At 37.6% G+C, this 15,812-nt stretch overlaps 1 protein-coding gene across 1 annotated transcript in view; it reads left to right on the top strand.

Moving 5' to 3' along the window:
* gpc5a (glypican 5a) overlaps positions 1-15,812 on the top strand; it is a 142,175-nt gene that overhangs the window by 50,042 nt on the left and 76,321 nt on the right. Inside the window, exon 7 of the mRNA XM_072380757.1 lies at positions 11,351-11,471. Coding sequence (XP_072236858.1) covers positions 11,351-11,471 — 121 coding nt within the window. The remainder of the gene's footprint in view (positions 1-11,350; positions 11,472-15,812) is intronic.

The raw sequence follows: 15,812 nt of genomic DNA, 5'->3' as shown, positions 1-15,812 counted from the left end.
ACGTGCTGTGGTGGAACGTAAAGAGAAACAAACAACAACGACCCATTACTTCACAAATGTTTGTAGATGCAGTCTGCATGCCTAGGTGCTTGAATTTATACAACTGTAGCCATGGAAGTGATTAGAACTCTTGAATTGAACTATTTGGATGGGTGAGTGAATACTTTTGACAATATAGTGTGTGTAGGTATGTATGTATATATGTATATACCTAAAGAGTTGACAAGTAAAAGGTTACAAAACAAACGAACATCTTGAAACTAAGAAAATGAAAGAATAATTATATTTAAATATTTCAGGTAGCTGCAGAAACTATTGCGTGTGCTTGCTGCTGCCCTTAGTAAAGGACTGATCATTTCTAGAGGGCGAGTCTTGTATCACTGCTGTGCATAGCAATCAAACATTACATGTTAATATCCTGCTTAAATATCTTGACACAAGAGTCACCAGTACTCAGCTGGATTATGAAATAGTGCCTGAGTGAGAGGAACGCCAATCACTGCTCGAGTGTTTACTTTAAACCTGACATTCTCGCTGTCTCGTTTGTTTGATAGCCTGGGAATAAGGGTGTTTCTCAAGGCTTGTTGATTTGTTTTTGCATGTTTACCAACCTCTTCATAAATTCATAATCATCCTGTTATTGTTTTCTGCTGCATCTCTGTGAGGCAGGTGTTGAAATCTGGACAAGCTTGGTCAGTGGATGAAGATGGCAAAGATTACTAAGCCTCTTAAAATTTGTGCCAGAGAGCAAAAAATCTTTTCATCAGGGTAGTGATTTGGATAATCTCCACTGGATTGAGATCAAAATATCAGTACATTAAGTTCAGTAGAATATTTGTGTTTTGCACTAGAGCAAAACTTTCAGACTGATGGAAAAGATACTGTATTCATGTACTGTAAAAGTCATACACGGAGCATCATACTGGGGGCAGGCATGTTGATTGCTAACGTCATAAAAGCTCTGATGAGTCTTTTATTGTCTGCCCTGCTCTTACGACATCTGTTAAATCCTGAATATTACTGCCCTTATGGGGCATTAACATCCTTAAAATTTCCCTCTTTTGGTGACCATCTGCTTTTATGAGGCTGTTGTGCCTCCCAGATAGCCAAGTTTTCCATTTGTCCTTATTACCTTCTATAAAAATCAAATATTTAAGAGGTGTTATAAAAGTTCCATTGCTATTTGAGGATTTTTTAAATCTATTTGGCATTAACAGAGTGTATAATGCAGTTGCTCTTGTAATTTCAGAGCCACTTTGCTTTACAGGGATATTATTGGTGCCATATAACACATTATTTACAACTGCAATAAGGATTTCTCTGAATATGAAATTGATGTCATTTTGCCACATCGTATGCTGGCACTTATTTCTAGAAATATAATTAAATTGCTAGAGGAATGCTGTTTGAATATAGTATGCTTTAGATTATAGGCAGTTTCCATTCGATGACGTAGGTGAGACGTGTGTTAAGCGACCGTAGTGTGAGCAATAAGGTTGTGCTGTAAAACATGTCGCCATCGGCGCTCCTTCAGCTTTGTTTTTCCACCTTTTCAAAATGCAGTTTCCTTCCTCATTGACTTTGATTTTGCTGTATATTAACATCAAGGTAGACTCATGGTGGGGTGGTTCTAGTAAGAAAATTGATAAAGGAATAAATTCAGGTATTGACTTGACCCCTGCAGTTGTGGCATGCTGTCTGTGCGCCTCTCTTGCAGGGATCTTGGGTCTTTCTGCCATTCAAAGAGCTTGTGTCTCAATTTCCCCAAACACTGAGTGTATTAAAATCATAAATGAAGACATTTGCATGCACCTAGTGTCCCTTTTAAACTTCCCTAAGAGACCAAATGGGTACCTAAAGGTGTAGAAGTGTAATCAAATGAACCACTCAACTGGTATTTGATTCACCTACACAATGTGTAGGTGCAATAAAGTCAAAATATTAGAATATTGAATTATTAGAATTTTGAATGGGGCGTATTGCTACCTGAATTATACTCACTACCAGTGTTTTTCCTTCTGCAGGGAGTTTCATAACATGTTCATACTTATATTCATGTGGAACTTTACTTTGGATTCTGTGTGTTTTTTATTCACAATTAGTATAACAAACAGCATAAATGCTGAATGCCATTTATCTCTGAGGTTCTAGCTGGGAAAGGCCGTGGACATGCACGTGGAGTACTAACTGGGTACCAGAAAGACGACATTAGAAAACAGATAAGCTTTATTTTTCTGTACCACAGGGAAGTCTTGGGCTGAGGTTCATGAACAGCACAGTTTTAATGTTGGAGAGGTCAAGCATTCCTTGTGTTGGTAAGTTTAAGCTACTAAAAGATTTCTGTGGCCAAGAAGAAAAGAAAAGAAAATACATTCTTCTCAGCTTAACTCAGTTCAGTTCATTTGGATTCAAATCAGTTCAATTACAGTTTATGTATCCTTAAATAGAAATTATATTGTTGCTGCATACAGAATTGAAACAAAAAAAACCAAACAGTTTTGGTAAGTTGAAATGTAGCAGAAAGAGTTGTGATTGAAATCTTGAGAGATCACCATGAAGGGATTTAGGTGTTTTTTTGTTGCTTAGCAACAACTTAGCTGATGATGTCACATGCAGTGTCAGCATATATCACAGGTGAACTCTTTCAGTTGACAACATGGACAGAAACTCACATTCAACAGTTCAACATCTGGAGTGCAGAGACACTTCCTACCAATGACATGTCCAAGATTACACCATCTATTGCTAACAAGCACTGCAATACCTCTTCCTTCAGTGTTACTGCTCAGTCTGCAGTCTCTGTCTGTCGGTACAATGTCAATATTCTTGCTCCCACCTTGTCAGGGCTTCAAGCTCAATGATTTTATTTGCCATGATGATCAAAAGAACAAATAGTTCTGGAAAATTCCTTCTTCTTTCTCTCCATTTTGCTCCTGCTCTGCATCCCAGATGTTTCCTCTTCAACTGGTCTGGATTTGGGGTCTTATTTCATTATTTGGGTTTTGGAAAGTTCAATCAGCTGCTCCCAAGGCACTGCTTAAAACCTTTCTGTTGCCATGCTTACACATCTTAACAGAAATTAAAAAGTGCCAGAATTACCCGCAGAGAACATTTCAGCGGCACAGTGTCTAAACCAGCGTAGAGAAGTATTCTAAATATTAGATTTCACAGAAAAAAAGCTCTGAAGAAAATCTCAAGAAGATAAAATAAATATTTCCACAGACATTACCTTTGTTTTTGATGTTACCACCTCAAGGATTTTTGCTTTTCTGCCGTTAGAGTGGACTGAATCTATTATTAATATGTCTTTTCATACGAGCCGGTTTCCAAAATCTTAGCACCAGGGTTAATACTGAGTCCATTGCCCACCAACCCACTGCCACACCACATTAATTATAGCTGCCACATTGCTCAAACAGCTCTGTCTGAGTAATTTCATGTGTCTCACTGGCACAAATCAATACAACTTTAAGGCTCAGGGCCTGCAAGTAATTGGAACAAACATGGCAGTAGTGATGTTTGGAGCAAAAATATTTGCCAGAGGCACAGTTGACTGCTGTCATATTATCCTCTTTGTCACAGCTCTCAGTGTAGGCACACAGCTCTCGATGCACATACCAGCAAACCTTGTAAGCCTGATTATAATAATCCTTTATGAAAATACTTTATTAGAACCTGCCTGTGAAAGTTTTGTGTCATATGTCATTAATAAACATATGGTGGCATATAAACCAATATAAACTGTTTTTTTTTTTTTTTTTACTAACTGTGGGGATATTGATATATTTTTTAATTAGACTCTTATGTCCACACATTGAGTATTGCTATCTTTTCAGCATATGAACTCCTGTTTATTGTACCAAACAGAGGTTTTATTGAAGTGTGGTTCTCCTATTGATTTCATGAATTAATTGCATAGGTTTCATTGTCTTGCCTGAGGTATTTTCTGTCCTTCTGAGCTTAATTGAACAGGCTCCCTGGAGTTGTCTGGCTCTGCTATTCTCCTTTCTGTGCTCTGGAGTGAGCCAGAAGGAACTTTGTTTCCTTTCTGACAACTATAAGGCAAGTATTTCCTTCTAGCCTCCAAACCACAGGCCTGCTTTGTTTCTCACTCAGCCATCCGTGACCAGTGTGTATGCTCTACCTCCTTCATCTCCCAAGTTGCTGAACTCTTCTCTCGAGAACATTTTGATGAAAGTGCTCTTAGAAGAAATACTTTTTAGACAGCCAGCTTCGCCTTTTTAGTTCTTGAAATTGTGAAAAAGGCTCAAATCAGCTGGGTAATACTAAAACTTATTCCATACTGAAATTTAAACATTAAAATTTCGATGCTCGTGTGACTTGATGATCAGTTGGTTGGGGAGCATTTAACATGATGCTGATGCCATCAACAACCCCAGTTTGATCTATGATCAGCCTGATCTTTCCTTCATGGAATTCATATGCTTTACTGTTCTGTTCCTTTCGAATAGAGGCAAAAAGCTTAATGTTGCTTGTTGTTTTACCCAAACTTTTAACAGTTTTTAAGTTGTCGTCCTTGTATAAAAGGTTGAAAATAAAAACTTGCTTATTCTGCTTAAGATGATACCATCTCATTTGTCATCTTTTTTTTTATCACACGTATACATGCGCAACTCACAGTGCAAAGGCAGATGGTGAGATTATAAAACAGAGGAAAAATATCAAACCGCTGTGTTAGTTTCTCTTAAACCGGACTTTTAAAATTCATGTTGACAGCCCCCCCTTGGACCAGAACTGGATTCATGGATGGTTAGAAAACTGGACAAAATCCTCTAATATGTACATGCTCGTATAGGCACAAATGGTTTCCTTTTTTCTGTTTCTGATAGCCAAATTCCCATTAAAGCTGCTCTGATGTCAGATTGCTAAACATGTCAGATATTGTGACTGAAAATCACCCTGTTAAGATTATGTGTCAACTTTCAGCCACTTAAAGCATTTCCAGATTGTCGCTCTGCTCTAATAAAATTCAGATTTTACAGTCCACAGCGTCGAGGTGTCAGGCTAAGCTAAGTCACTAACTTGATTTCACCCCTTTGTAGGCATACTGAGACACAGGAAAGTAGTCCAGTTAAATGACCAGGTCGAACTCTAATCGTAGCTCAACTCAACTGTGCATGTAACTGTACTGCTTGTGGCCATTCTGTGACCTGCTGCTTCAATTATGTTGTAAGTGTTTGTCAGCGAATATAAAACTGCTTTCAGAAATTTCACCAAGCAGATTGATCACATTGTCACTGCTGTTTGTTTTAGATTAAGCAGAACTTAAAATGAATGACTATATAATGTATCATTTGCTATTTTGAATTCTGCAAATTATATTTAACTACTTAAGTATGCTGAGAAACTTCTGTAGCATTTAATTTAGTTTTCCGAACTAGTAGTAAGTTTTGCTACGCTGCGGACGCGTTGTGACGTTGGTGGTGTTGTTTTATTTTTTAATTTGATTTATGTTATTTGCAGAGCCATGCACTATTTTCTTCAAAATACAAAGATTAAAGATGAACCAAATTCTCATAACGTCGTCATTATCGTCCACATGAAAGTGATACATGAGACCAAAATATTAGACGTAGACTAAGCAATGGCAAACATTAAATCAATTGCAGGAGCTTATGTCTGTGCTTTAAGCATGACGTAGTATTATATCACACTGTTCTGGTGATGTGTGGAGACAAGTCATGCTCGTGTGCTGCAATCAGAGTAAATTACATTACTAATTTTACTCTTTCCTGATGTCAAGGAAGAAGGCAAAAAGGCTTCAGATTTCTTGTTCCAGCCATTAATGTTTTGCACTTACAGTATAGTATGGCTGAGTGAGATAGGGATAAGACCCGAGGATATAATGATTGAAATTTTCAATCTCTGGCTGAACAGTGGGGATGAGATGCAAACCAAGCATCCCTTTGGGGAGAATAGTATGGATTATATGATCCTGTTGCTGGTCTACAGAGACCCAGGCAATCACTCAACTGCTTTATATCCCTTTGTAGGTGGTGCTAGATGCCACTATGTGCTTTTTGCTCACCTTGAAGAATATATGATGACTGTGATCAGTGTTTTTCATCTTTGACACCATTTAAAGAGCACATCCTCATGTTCTGGTGCTGTAACCAGCTGAGTGTCTTTGTGGTGCATTGCTGGCCTGCAGTATATTACAGGAGATTGTATGAGTTTCAGGATATGGATCCAAGCGTCATTACTGAATGCAGGATAGGTTGTCCGTGTGTGTGTATGTGCGCACATTGTATTTTAAATATTCTTGAAAATATATGCCTTCGTTTTTACAAAGTAAATCAGTTTGAAAGTGTACATGTTTTTTTATACAGATGTGTGGTCATATATGTTTTCATTTGGTGTAACTTGGCACAGCTGTCTCTGCTGTAATCTCTTCAGTACGCTGTCTTTCAAGCTGTACTGAAAAAATTAAAAGACCCCAGTAAAGAGGTGCATTTGATGAGATTATGAAAGACTACAAGTGCACATGGACCTTTTTCTTTAGTATTGATTGACATATTTTCTTTTTTACGTTGGGTGAACCCTTGACAATTTATTGCTGTGCCAGACCTTGTGGCTTTTATTCCAGTCCTTACACACACACGCAATCTCAATCTCTGTGGATGCGTTCAGGGATTAAACAAAGCTGGAGGCAGGTGGATCATGGCTGCAGCATGCACGGTTCAGGTGCAGCTTAGTCCCAACACATCAAGCTCCAACCACAGGCGCCTGCGGCATCGAGCAAACCAGACCTTGACTTTGACACTTATTTTTCAGTCGATCTGTAGGTTAGGTGCACACAGGATGCCAGGTTATTCCAAAAACAAGCAAAAAAAAAAGTTTTGTTGGAAAATCCGAAAACTTGTTGTCAAGCACTGAAATAATCCCCTTCAAGGCCAACCCACAGCTGATGAATTCACAAGATGCCTTTCTCTCTTTTGTCTTTAACTCAGAGCTTTTCTTTAATTTAAGGGAAATGTTTTTACTATATTTTATTTAAGGGAGATCAACCCTGTAGAATATTAATGATAAGGCAAGGCAATTTTATTTGTATAGCGCATTTCATACACAAGTGCAACTCAATGTGCTTTACATAGCAGGAAAATAAATAACAGAATAAAAGGATGAAAGGATAAAAAGATAAAAACATGTGAAAAGACACATAAAACAAAACAAAAAAATAAAACCTTCTGTAAAATCTACTCAGCCGGAACCGGAAGTAGTGAAAGATAGAGTTGATAAAATGCTTTGGTAAAAAAAGGATAAGACAAGTAAAAAGGAGATAATAAACACTCAAGAGTATCTGTAACTCTAACAACTGGCACCCATCATCACATTTCATAGGCCTGACAAAACAAGAAAGTTTTGAGCCTTGATTTAAAAGTAACAACATTTGGGCACATAAGCAGCAATTATGCTTTACCATGTTTTGTCTTAGGACTATAAACCGTTAGCAGTCCCTTTCCAGATGACCTAAGGGTTCTTTATGGTTGATAGGGAATAAGAAGATTTAGCAGGTATTTTGGGCTCAAACCATTTAGGAATTTGTAGACCAGCAAATTCATTTTAAATTCAACTCTCACACAGAGGAAGACGTGAAGTGATGTGGTCGTATTTTTTGTTTTTTCTGAGTACCCGTGCAGCTGCATTTTGAACATGCTGCAGTTTTTGGATGGTTTTCTTTGGAACGCCGGTATAAAGCCCATTGCAGTAGTCTAGTCTACTCGAGATAAAAGCATGGACAAGTTTTTCCAGATCTGGTTTAGATAGAAGGCCTCTAAACCTTGCTATATTTTTTAGGTGGTAAAATGCCGACTTGGTTAGTAAATTAATCTGGTTTTCAAAGTGTTAGTCAGCATCTAATATAACATCCAAGTTTATGGCATGGTTTGTAGTCTGTAGTGATAGGGTTTTCAGATAAGCACTGACCTTAATTCTCTCATTTTTGTTAGGACCAAAAACAATAACGTCTGTTTTGTTCTTGTTTAGCTGCAGGAAATTGTGGGACATCCAGTCATTTATCAGTGAGATACAGTGATAAAGGGAAACAATTGGGCTATAGTCATCAGGAGAGAGGGCAATGTCAATTTGCGTATCATCCTGTTACAGCCCGGATCAAGGACTGTAACCAAGAACAGGAGGTGGGAGACGAGGTTGCAACAAAAGTAACAAATTCATTAATAAAAAGGCAAAAGATCAGTATCAGTAGTCAGTAGTGTGGGAGTGTATGGATGCGCCTGTGTGTGTGTGTGAGTGTGCAAAACAAAAAGAGCAAAGCCGCGGCGCGGCATCCCCTAAGGTGGCGTGCATGGAGCCACCAGTGGTCAACTAGCTTGAGAATAAATACGCTCCACCGGGCCCAGGTGTAGCACATTCATTTATGACAGTCCTGCCTCCGCTGAACCTGGAAGACACAGCAGAGACCAGCCAACAACCAGCTGGAAACACCCTGACATAGAGGGCGGGGCCGTCACAATCCGCATAGGTATGGTAGTTGACATTGTTGTCTCGCAAAAGTTTTACAAAGGGAAGCATGTAAAGGTTAAATAAGAGAGGGCCAAGGATTGATCCTTGAGGAGCTCCACACCTCATGTCAACCTTCTGAGAGACAAAGTTGCCAATGGAAACAAAATAGAACTCTGTCTTGTAGGTATGATCTAAACCATCAAAGGACCATATCAGACAGTCCAACTCATTTTTCTAGTTTTTCTAATAGAATAGAATGGTCGACGGTATCAAATGCAGCACTTAGATCCAGTAAAACCAAAACTGAAATATTACCAGTGTCAGAGTTTAGGCGAATGTCATTTACCACCTTAATTAGCACCGTCTCAGTACTGTGGTTTGGGCGAAAAATAAAAAGAAGCAGAGATTATTTTTTAAGGTTTTGTAAAATTTTCATGCAATTGCTTGACAAAATTACTTTGCACAGCCTCAATTACAATAACATTTGATACAGAATATAACACGATGGAATGTCAAAGTGGAATGACTTTAAAACCTACAGACCGGGTGCAAAAACATAAAAAGAGAAAAAAACAGTCTGAGCAAAACTTGTTGACTAATTGGGACACTTGCAGAAATACAAGCAGGTGATACTAAAGTGGTAAATGAAAACACATTACTTGTAGATAACTCTGTTGCAAAATGATAGGAAATAAACCTTTTGAGAATATGATGATGTAGACAAATTTACTTCCCATACAAAGTGGAAACTGCAGGACCATCAGAAAAGTCAAATTTAATCAAGAGTATGTCCATCATTTTTACAGAAAATTATATGAAGCATTTGTTGCAAAAATTAACAGACCTGTTTAAATAAGAATTGCCAACACACTGTAGGGACAATTTGAAAATAATCACCTTTCATCAAATGCAATAAATGTTTGCTGCCTCGTTCATGTAAAACACCTTTTGCCCTCTGATTAGACTTAGCTGTTTACTTGACAGCTTACTTATGCATAAGCTTGTTTTTGAAACTGCTCACTGAATTCTACTACTGACAAACAACGTATGCAGTATGTAGTATGTAGTATGTACAGTACTGAACAACATGTAGTATTTACTACATTGTGTGTGAGCTTTTCACGTTGAAATGGTGTATGAAATCAACTTATTTTACAGTGTGAAAGGGAGTACTTTATGCTTATATTTGTTTCCCCTTATTAATAAAGGAGTTGGAAGACATTCGATGCAGTTAGATTTCGTGAAATTAAGTCACTGCAAACGTAACGTGACTTGGAGCAAGTTATCCTGTTATAGAGGCATATCATTTCTTTATCTCTCCATTGATGTAGGATCGTTGCAGTGCAACTTTGCATCAGTTAATATGACCATTGCAGTGATTTGAAACCCAGATTTGAAACCAAATTAAACCAACACTAAACAAAAAGGAAATGCTTTTTTTTTTTTTTACTTGTATTTAATTCACTTTGGTAGAGTCTTTTATTAAAATCTGCCAAAAACACATTTTTGTAAATGTAACATTGGCCAGCTGGATCTAAATTACCAAAGTACTTCTACCTCGGACGACATATTGGCAATTCGGGCTCTTAATTTTTAATTTCATCCTATACCGCTGCAGTGACAGAGAGGACAGCGGCAACAAAAGAGAAAGAAAGTCTATATTAAGAAAAGCAGTGGTGATAACAGACTAACCTGTGATTAAAGAATGAAAGAGGACACTTGATGACAGCTGTAATTTTCTAAAACCAATCACATTTTGGGGCTCTGGTTTGCAGGAAATTAACATCAAAATTACATCTCAAGGACTCAGAGAACCCAAACACATTTGAATTCTGACAGGCACCTTTTCTTTTGAATAAATTAGGTGACCCTGCTTTACACATTTTATTTATTCAAGCTTATTTTTCCTTTCGGACTTTGTACAGCTTGATAATCACAGCCAATTTGTACTAGAAGCCACTAACCATTTATGTTTCGTTGCAGACTGTGTTCTATTTTTAATTTTCAAATTCAGACATTCAAGTTGAAAGGCCAACACCTTGTTGGTTTTCTCCATCTGTGCTTTCTTAGATCTGGTGCGAACACACATGCACAGTTTGTGCAAAAAGAGCTCCGATATTCCAGCAATGAGTGACTTCACCTTGATCCACTCGTTTGATTAAATTATACGGTGAAGATTGAGATGTGAGTGAGTTGTGTTCAGTCACCTGCTTCCATGGTCACAGGCATTACCTCTAACAGACGGTACAGGAGCTAAAGAGTGAGGAGTCCTTGAGCTCAACTGAAGCCTATTACCAAGCTATAACAACGATGAACAGTTGTGTAGCGTATGCTGTGCTCGCTTCAACATTTATTAGTTTCATTTCTGAGAGGTATGATACAAGTCTGATGTATAGCTTTCATGAACCATACATGAGATAGCAGTCTGAGCACTGCAGCAGATGCACACAATCAAGCGCACCAATCTATCACCTTTATATGTGGTCAGAATATTTATCATCTTTTTGTAGTGCTCCCCCAAGCGAAAAGCAGATCATAGATTTGATTTCAATCAGTTTGAGTGTTATTTAGCAGTTCAGCAGTGGAAGAGAGATAGGAAAGTGGGCAGACAGAGGACCTTTCATTGTGCCCAAGCGGTTCCTACTTTTCTCAGATTTGCCAAGTTCTCATTTCAGAAACCATCCTCAAACATTCACGCTGCATAGAAATTAGTTGTAAACTATAAATGGGCATTGAAATTATGATTAGTATTCACCGGTAATGCACTTAGTTTCCACTGGTATTTATGACTTTACTCTTTAACAGGAATGATGGACATGTGCATAAACATAACAATTCCTTTGTCTTCTATGTACTTTCTTTACAGCTACACACTCCGTGTGGTTGGTAATGGAATCAGAGCCCAAAGTGCCAACCCTGAAGTCAAAGTAAAGGAAGCAGACCCTGTAATAAACCAGATCATTGACAAACTGAAACACATCAATCAGGTGAGACCCTCTGATCCTGTGCACATTTTACAATCTCACTCTGATCTCCACCTCTCACTCTGCAAAACATGCGGAAAATATTGCCTCAGGTAATCTGCCAATTCCCTGTGCTTCCTTGTTAGTGCACAGAACATGTAATGTCTCTTGTAGGCTGCTTAAAAAAGCTAAGACCTTTAACTCTCAACAAAATATTAATTTGTATAACGTTTCATTTTACCGGTAAGTATCAGCTTTTAGAAAATAATCTCAAATGTAGAATAATTTCTAGGCAATGAATAATAATGAAAAAATTATTATTATCATTACACATTTAGAAACCAATTTGATCTGTTTTTTGTCTTTGTGTTTTTCTGCTCTTTGTCAAAATCAATGTAGCTTTTCTATCTCCCAGTCTGCTCTAATGCATGATTGTGCTGCCGTGGTTCCCTCTCAGTGCTGTTTATCTTTCAGGATGATGAGATTAGGGTAGTTTACGGGTGCACTTTCTTTTCTGTAGCCTCGACAACAGCTGCTGCGGCAGCCTTTGGGTTGTTGCACTGCAGCAGCAGCTTCACAAGTCTGTTGATTTGGTTTCCCGAGTGGCAGGCTGAAGGCCAGGTCAACTCTCTTGACCTCAAGCTGGCACCCTCTTCTTCACTAATTCTCACCATCTGTGGGATGTCAGAGCACATAAATCTATATCATAACCGTCTGAGAGCCTCTGATCTGCCACGTTGACATTCACTGCGTATAGTACCTGTTGGTGTGCGTCTTTTTACTGTGTGCGTCTTAAACGTGTTTCCTTATTTGCCCTTCTGGCTCTGTGAATTTTTAGTTACTGGAAAAAAGATTGTTTTATAATCTTGAATACTCAGAAATTGTTTATCTGCTGCATGTGATTTACTGTAAGTACTATGAAACAGATCATGATTATGAGCTCAGCCCAGATTATGTAGTCATCCACAATCTGCTAAGGGCAAATACTTTAGCAAATGTAAGTTTATATGCAGCGTTTTTCTTTTCGCTCCATATCTTTTGCCCCCATTCACCTTACTTTAGACCTGTGTTTCTGTTTATTTAGTTTATGGCTTTCATTTCAAATACGTGTGCCCTTGCTTGTTCTTATTTTAGTGTGAGTCATTGACCCCTGAATCATATAAGAGCTCTATCAGTTACAATAAACTTCTCTACCATCATCAGCTTCTTGACATGGAGATGAACAACTGTGTTGAACAATTAAATATTTGAACATTTAACTTTACCCATATTGCAGGTTTAAGTTCCATGAACCTTTAATAGATGTTTTTTTTTGTTGCTTGGTATGAAAACAGTACTGATATATTATCACTTTTTAAGTTTTTGTTATTTACACAGCTATCCCCCTGAGAGCAAACCCCCCCTCATTTTAACCATTTAACCTTGTTAACACGTCCATGTCCATGAGAAGTGGCTGGAGATAAGCTCAAATGGCTGGAGGGCATGCAACCCCAGTGAAAAATATGTTTATAACCTCCTACATGTTCTGGATTTGGCCTGCTTGTTAGCTGAATTACTCAAAAAGTTGTGGTAGTAGCTTAAATGGCATTTCTTTTTATCCAACTTTGGTGATGGTATGCACTCGCAGAATGCCTTGTAAAAAATGTGTCATTACTTTCTCTTTTGATGCAGTGATGTATTCAGACATTGCACTAAAGTCCAAAACTGTGGATGTATTATGGAACTATAGATTTAATTTTTTTATTTATTTCATACTATAAATGAACCCTTTTGCTTCAAATTCATTTACTGTCTTTCCTTACAATCCTTTTGATAATGTGGTGGGATGTTGGTTGGACAAAACCACCACTGTCACTTTGAGCTCTCAGAATATCAAACAGTAAATCAAATTATTGAAAGGAAAACGTCTGCTGATTAAGCCTATTGAAAATTATGAATTGCAGTCTGATATGTAATCGCTGGGCCCACTCAGTCACATTAGCTAATGTAACCTCTTTTATAATACTGTATTCATAATTTAATGGTATAGTTTACATCCTCAAGTAGTACTTCAAAAGAATGCTCTCCTGCGCACATTTACTTAAGTGTAACCCTCTGATGGCAGCACTTGTGCCTACCTAGAAAAACAAGTCACAGAATACTTCTTCTACTATTGACAAATTGAGACGTAAAGTATACACAAGGATATGAATAGTTATTTTAGACTGGAGTTTGTTTCCCTAAAATTGTTAGTTTCATTGTTTGTCAGCTGACAAACAATGAAAATAGATAATTTGCAGGTGGTGATCTCTGAGCAGTATGCAGGATCACAAGCAAGTTATCAATCAAAAGAGCAAAACACAACCTTGATTGTCATTTTTCTTTTTTTTTTCATTAGATTTTCAATAGAAGACATATCAAATTGAAATAAGCAATTAACACCACAGTGAGCTTTTTCAGTGACAGTCTCAAGAGTACTGAATCAGATGTGCAGGTATCACACACGGTGGGTGAGTCAAAGCAGGTGACGAGCAGAAGGTTTATCCAATATTAGCAATACATTGGCTGTTTGATAACACAGTCATGTAATCTAATACTGTTATGTTTCTGAAATGTGGAGAGAGATGCATGAAATGCATTGTCATTCTGATACATCATGTTGTTGGAAACCTTGTGCCATCTGTTCTTCTTCTTGTTCCTTTTCTGCTATAACTCACCATTGTGTAGCACCGAGTACTTTTACAGTGTTGGAGCAGAGTTAAAGGTGTGTTTGAGATAGTGGCAGTTTGCATATTCATGCGCATAAATGAGGCGAAGGTTTAGGGTCACATCCGAACCTTTTTAGGACATAAAAGGACTTTTTTCAAAGAAGAAAAAAAAACTTTAAATGTATATCAGTGGACAGAAATTTGTTTGTTGTGTTTTAATCAATGCCTAGAGGAGGAGTTTGGCTCTTTTTTTCCAACTCCCAACTCCCGAAGGAGTAAATTTTATGTGACAGTTACACATGGATCCATCTCAAGATACAAGTGCCTTATTAGTATACATACTCTACTCTGTAAATAATTCTGGAATATTGATAATATTAAGGTAAACATAGAGTGCAAGCCTTGCTCATGTAAGTTCAGCTGTCAGGTTTTTCAGTTGCGTTACAACATAATTGATACTTTGATGATGATGATAATTGATGTGCTGCATGATTGTTTGTCAGCTATTAAGGTCTGGCTGTCCAACAATTTCCTTCAGTTAAATACCAGAAAAACTGAGGTTCTCATTATTGGGCCAGACAGTTGTATTTCTGCTGTGAAGGACTACGTTGGGTCTATATGCACCAATGTATGTTCCTCCCTGAGAAATTTGAGCATTATCTTTGACCAGCATATGAGCTTTGACAAACACATTTATTCTTTGTCTCGCATTTGTTTCTTCCAACTCAGAAACATTGCCAAACTGAGAACCATGGTGTCGCAGGCCGAGCTAGAATTGATAATTCATGCGTTTGTGTCATCTCGGCTGGACTACTGCAACTCCATATTCACATATCTCAGCAAGGCAGCTATTAACCATTTGCAGTTGTGCAGAACGCTGCGGACAGGCTGCGGACTAAATCTCGGCGGAGTTGCCATATAACGCCTGTCCTGGCCTCGCTGCACTGGCTTCCGGTTAGTTTTAGGATTCATTTTAAAGTCTTGACTTGAACTTTTAGAGCGCTTCGTGGTCAGGCACCAGATTACATGTCTGAACTTCTTTGCCCTCATGTCCCTAGCAGGTCTCTCAGGTCTGCCAACCTTTACTTACTTACTTACTCACTTTCTAATTTCAATTTCACTTTTCACTTTCTCAAAACTGTTTATAGGCACATTTTTCCTGCTAAATAAAAAACTCTAGCTCTGACTCTCACTCTAGCTAAATTTACTGGGTCAAACATCTCTAATCTTGGTTCCTTTCAAGCTTTTTTTCTCCTTATTTTTATATTTATACAAAGTTTAATTAGAATCTTTCCCTTTCACACTTGCAAGTTGAAAAAACTGACAATCAGTTCAAAACTTGTTTGTGGCATTGCAAATGGTGTTGAAGTGTCATTTGGGCGCAACATTAAACATTTAGCTCATTATCAGTTTAGTCTCTCATCGGAGAGGAAAACCACTGATATATATATATACATGTATATATACATATATATTATTATATGATATATATATATAATATAGATCGCGAATTATATATTCTATTATATATGTATAATATATGTATATGTATATGTGTATATATATATATATATATATATATATGGTGCTGTGCGGATGCTGTGCGGACACAGTGACAACTTGTTTATACTCAGGCTCAAAATAACATAATTAGCAATGTAAATTAGTAAATGAATAA

The sequence above is a fragment of the Leuresthes tenuis genome, unplaced genomic scaffold (assembly GCF_036924035.1).
Source record: "Leuresthes tenuis unplaced genomic scaffold, fLeuTen1.0.hap1 SCAF_2, whole genome shotgun sequence".
NCBI classification, from domain to species: Eukaryota; Metazoa; Chordata; class Actinopteri; order Atheriniformes; family Atherinopsidae; genus Leuresthes; species Leuresthes tenuis.
The sequence above is the reverse complement of the archived record's forward strand: the minus strand, read 5'-3'. Positions and strand labels throughout refer to the sequence as shown.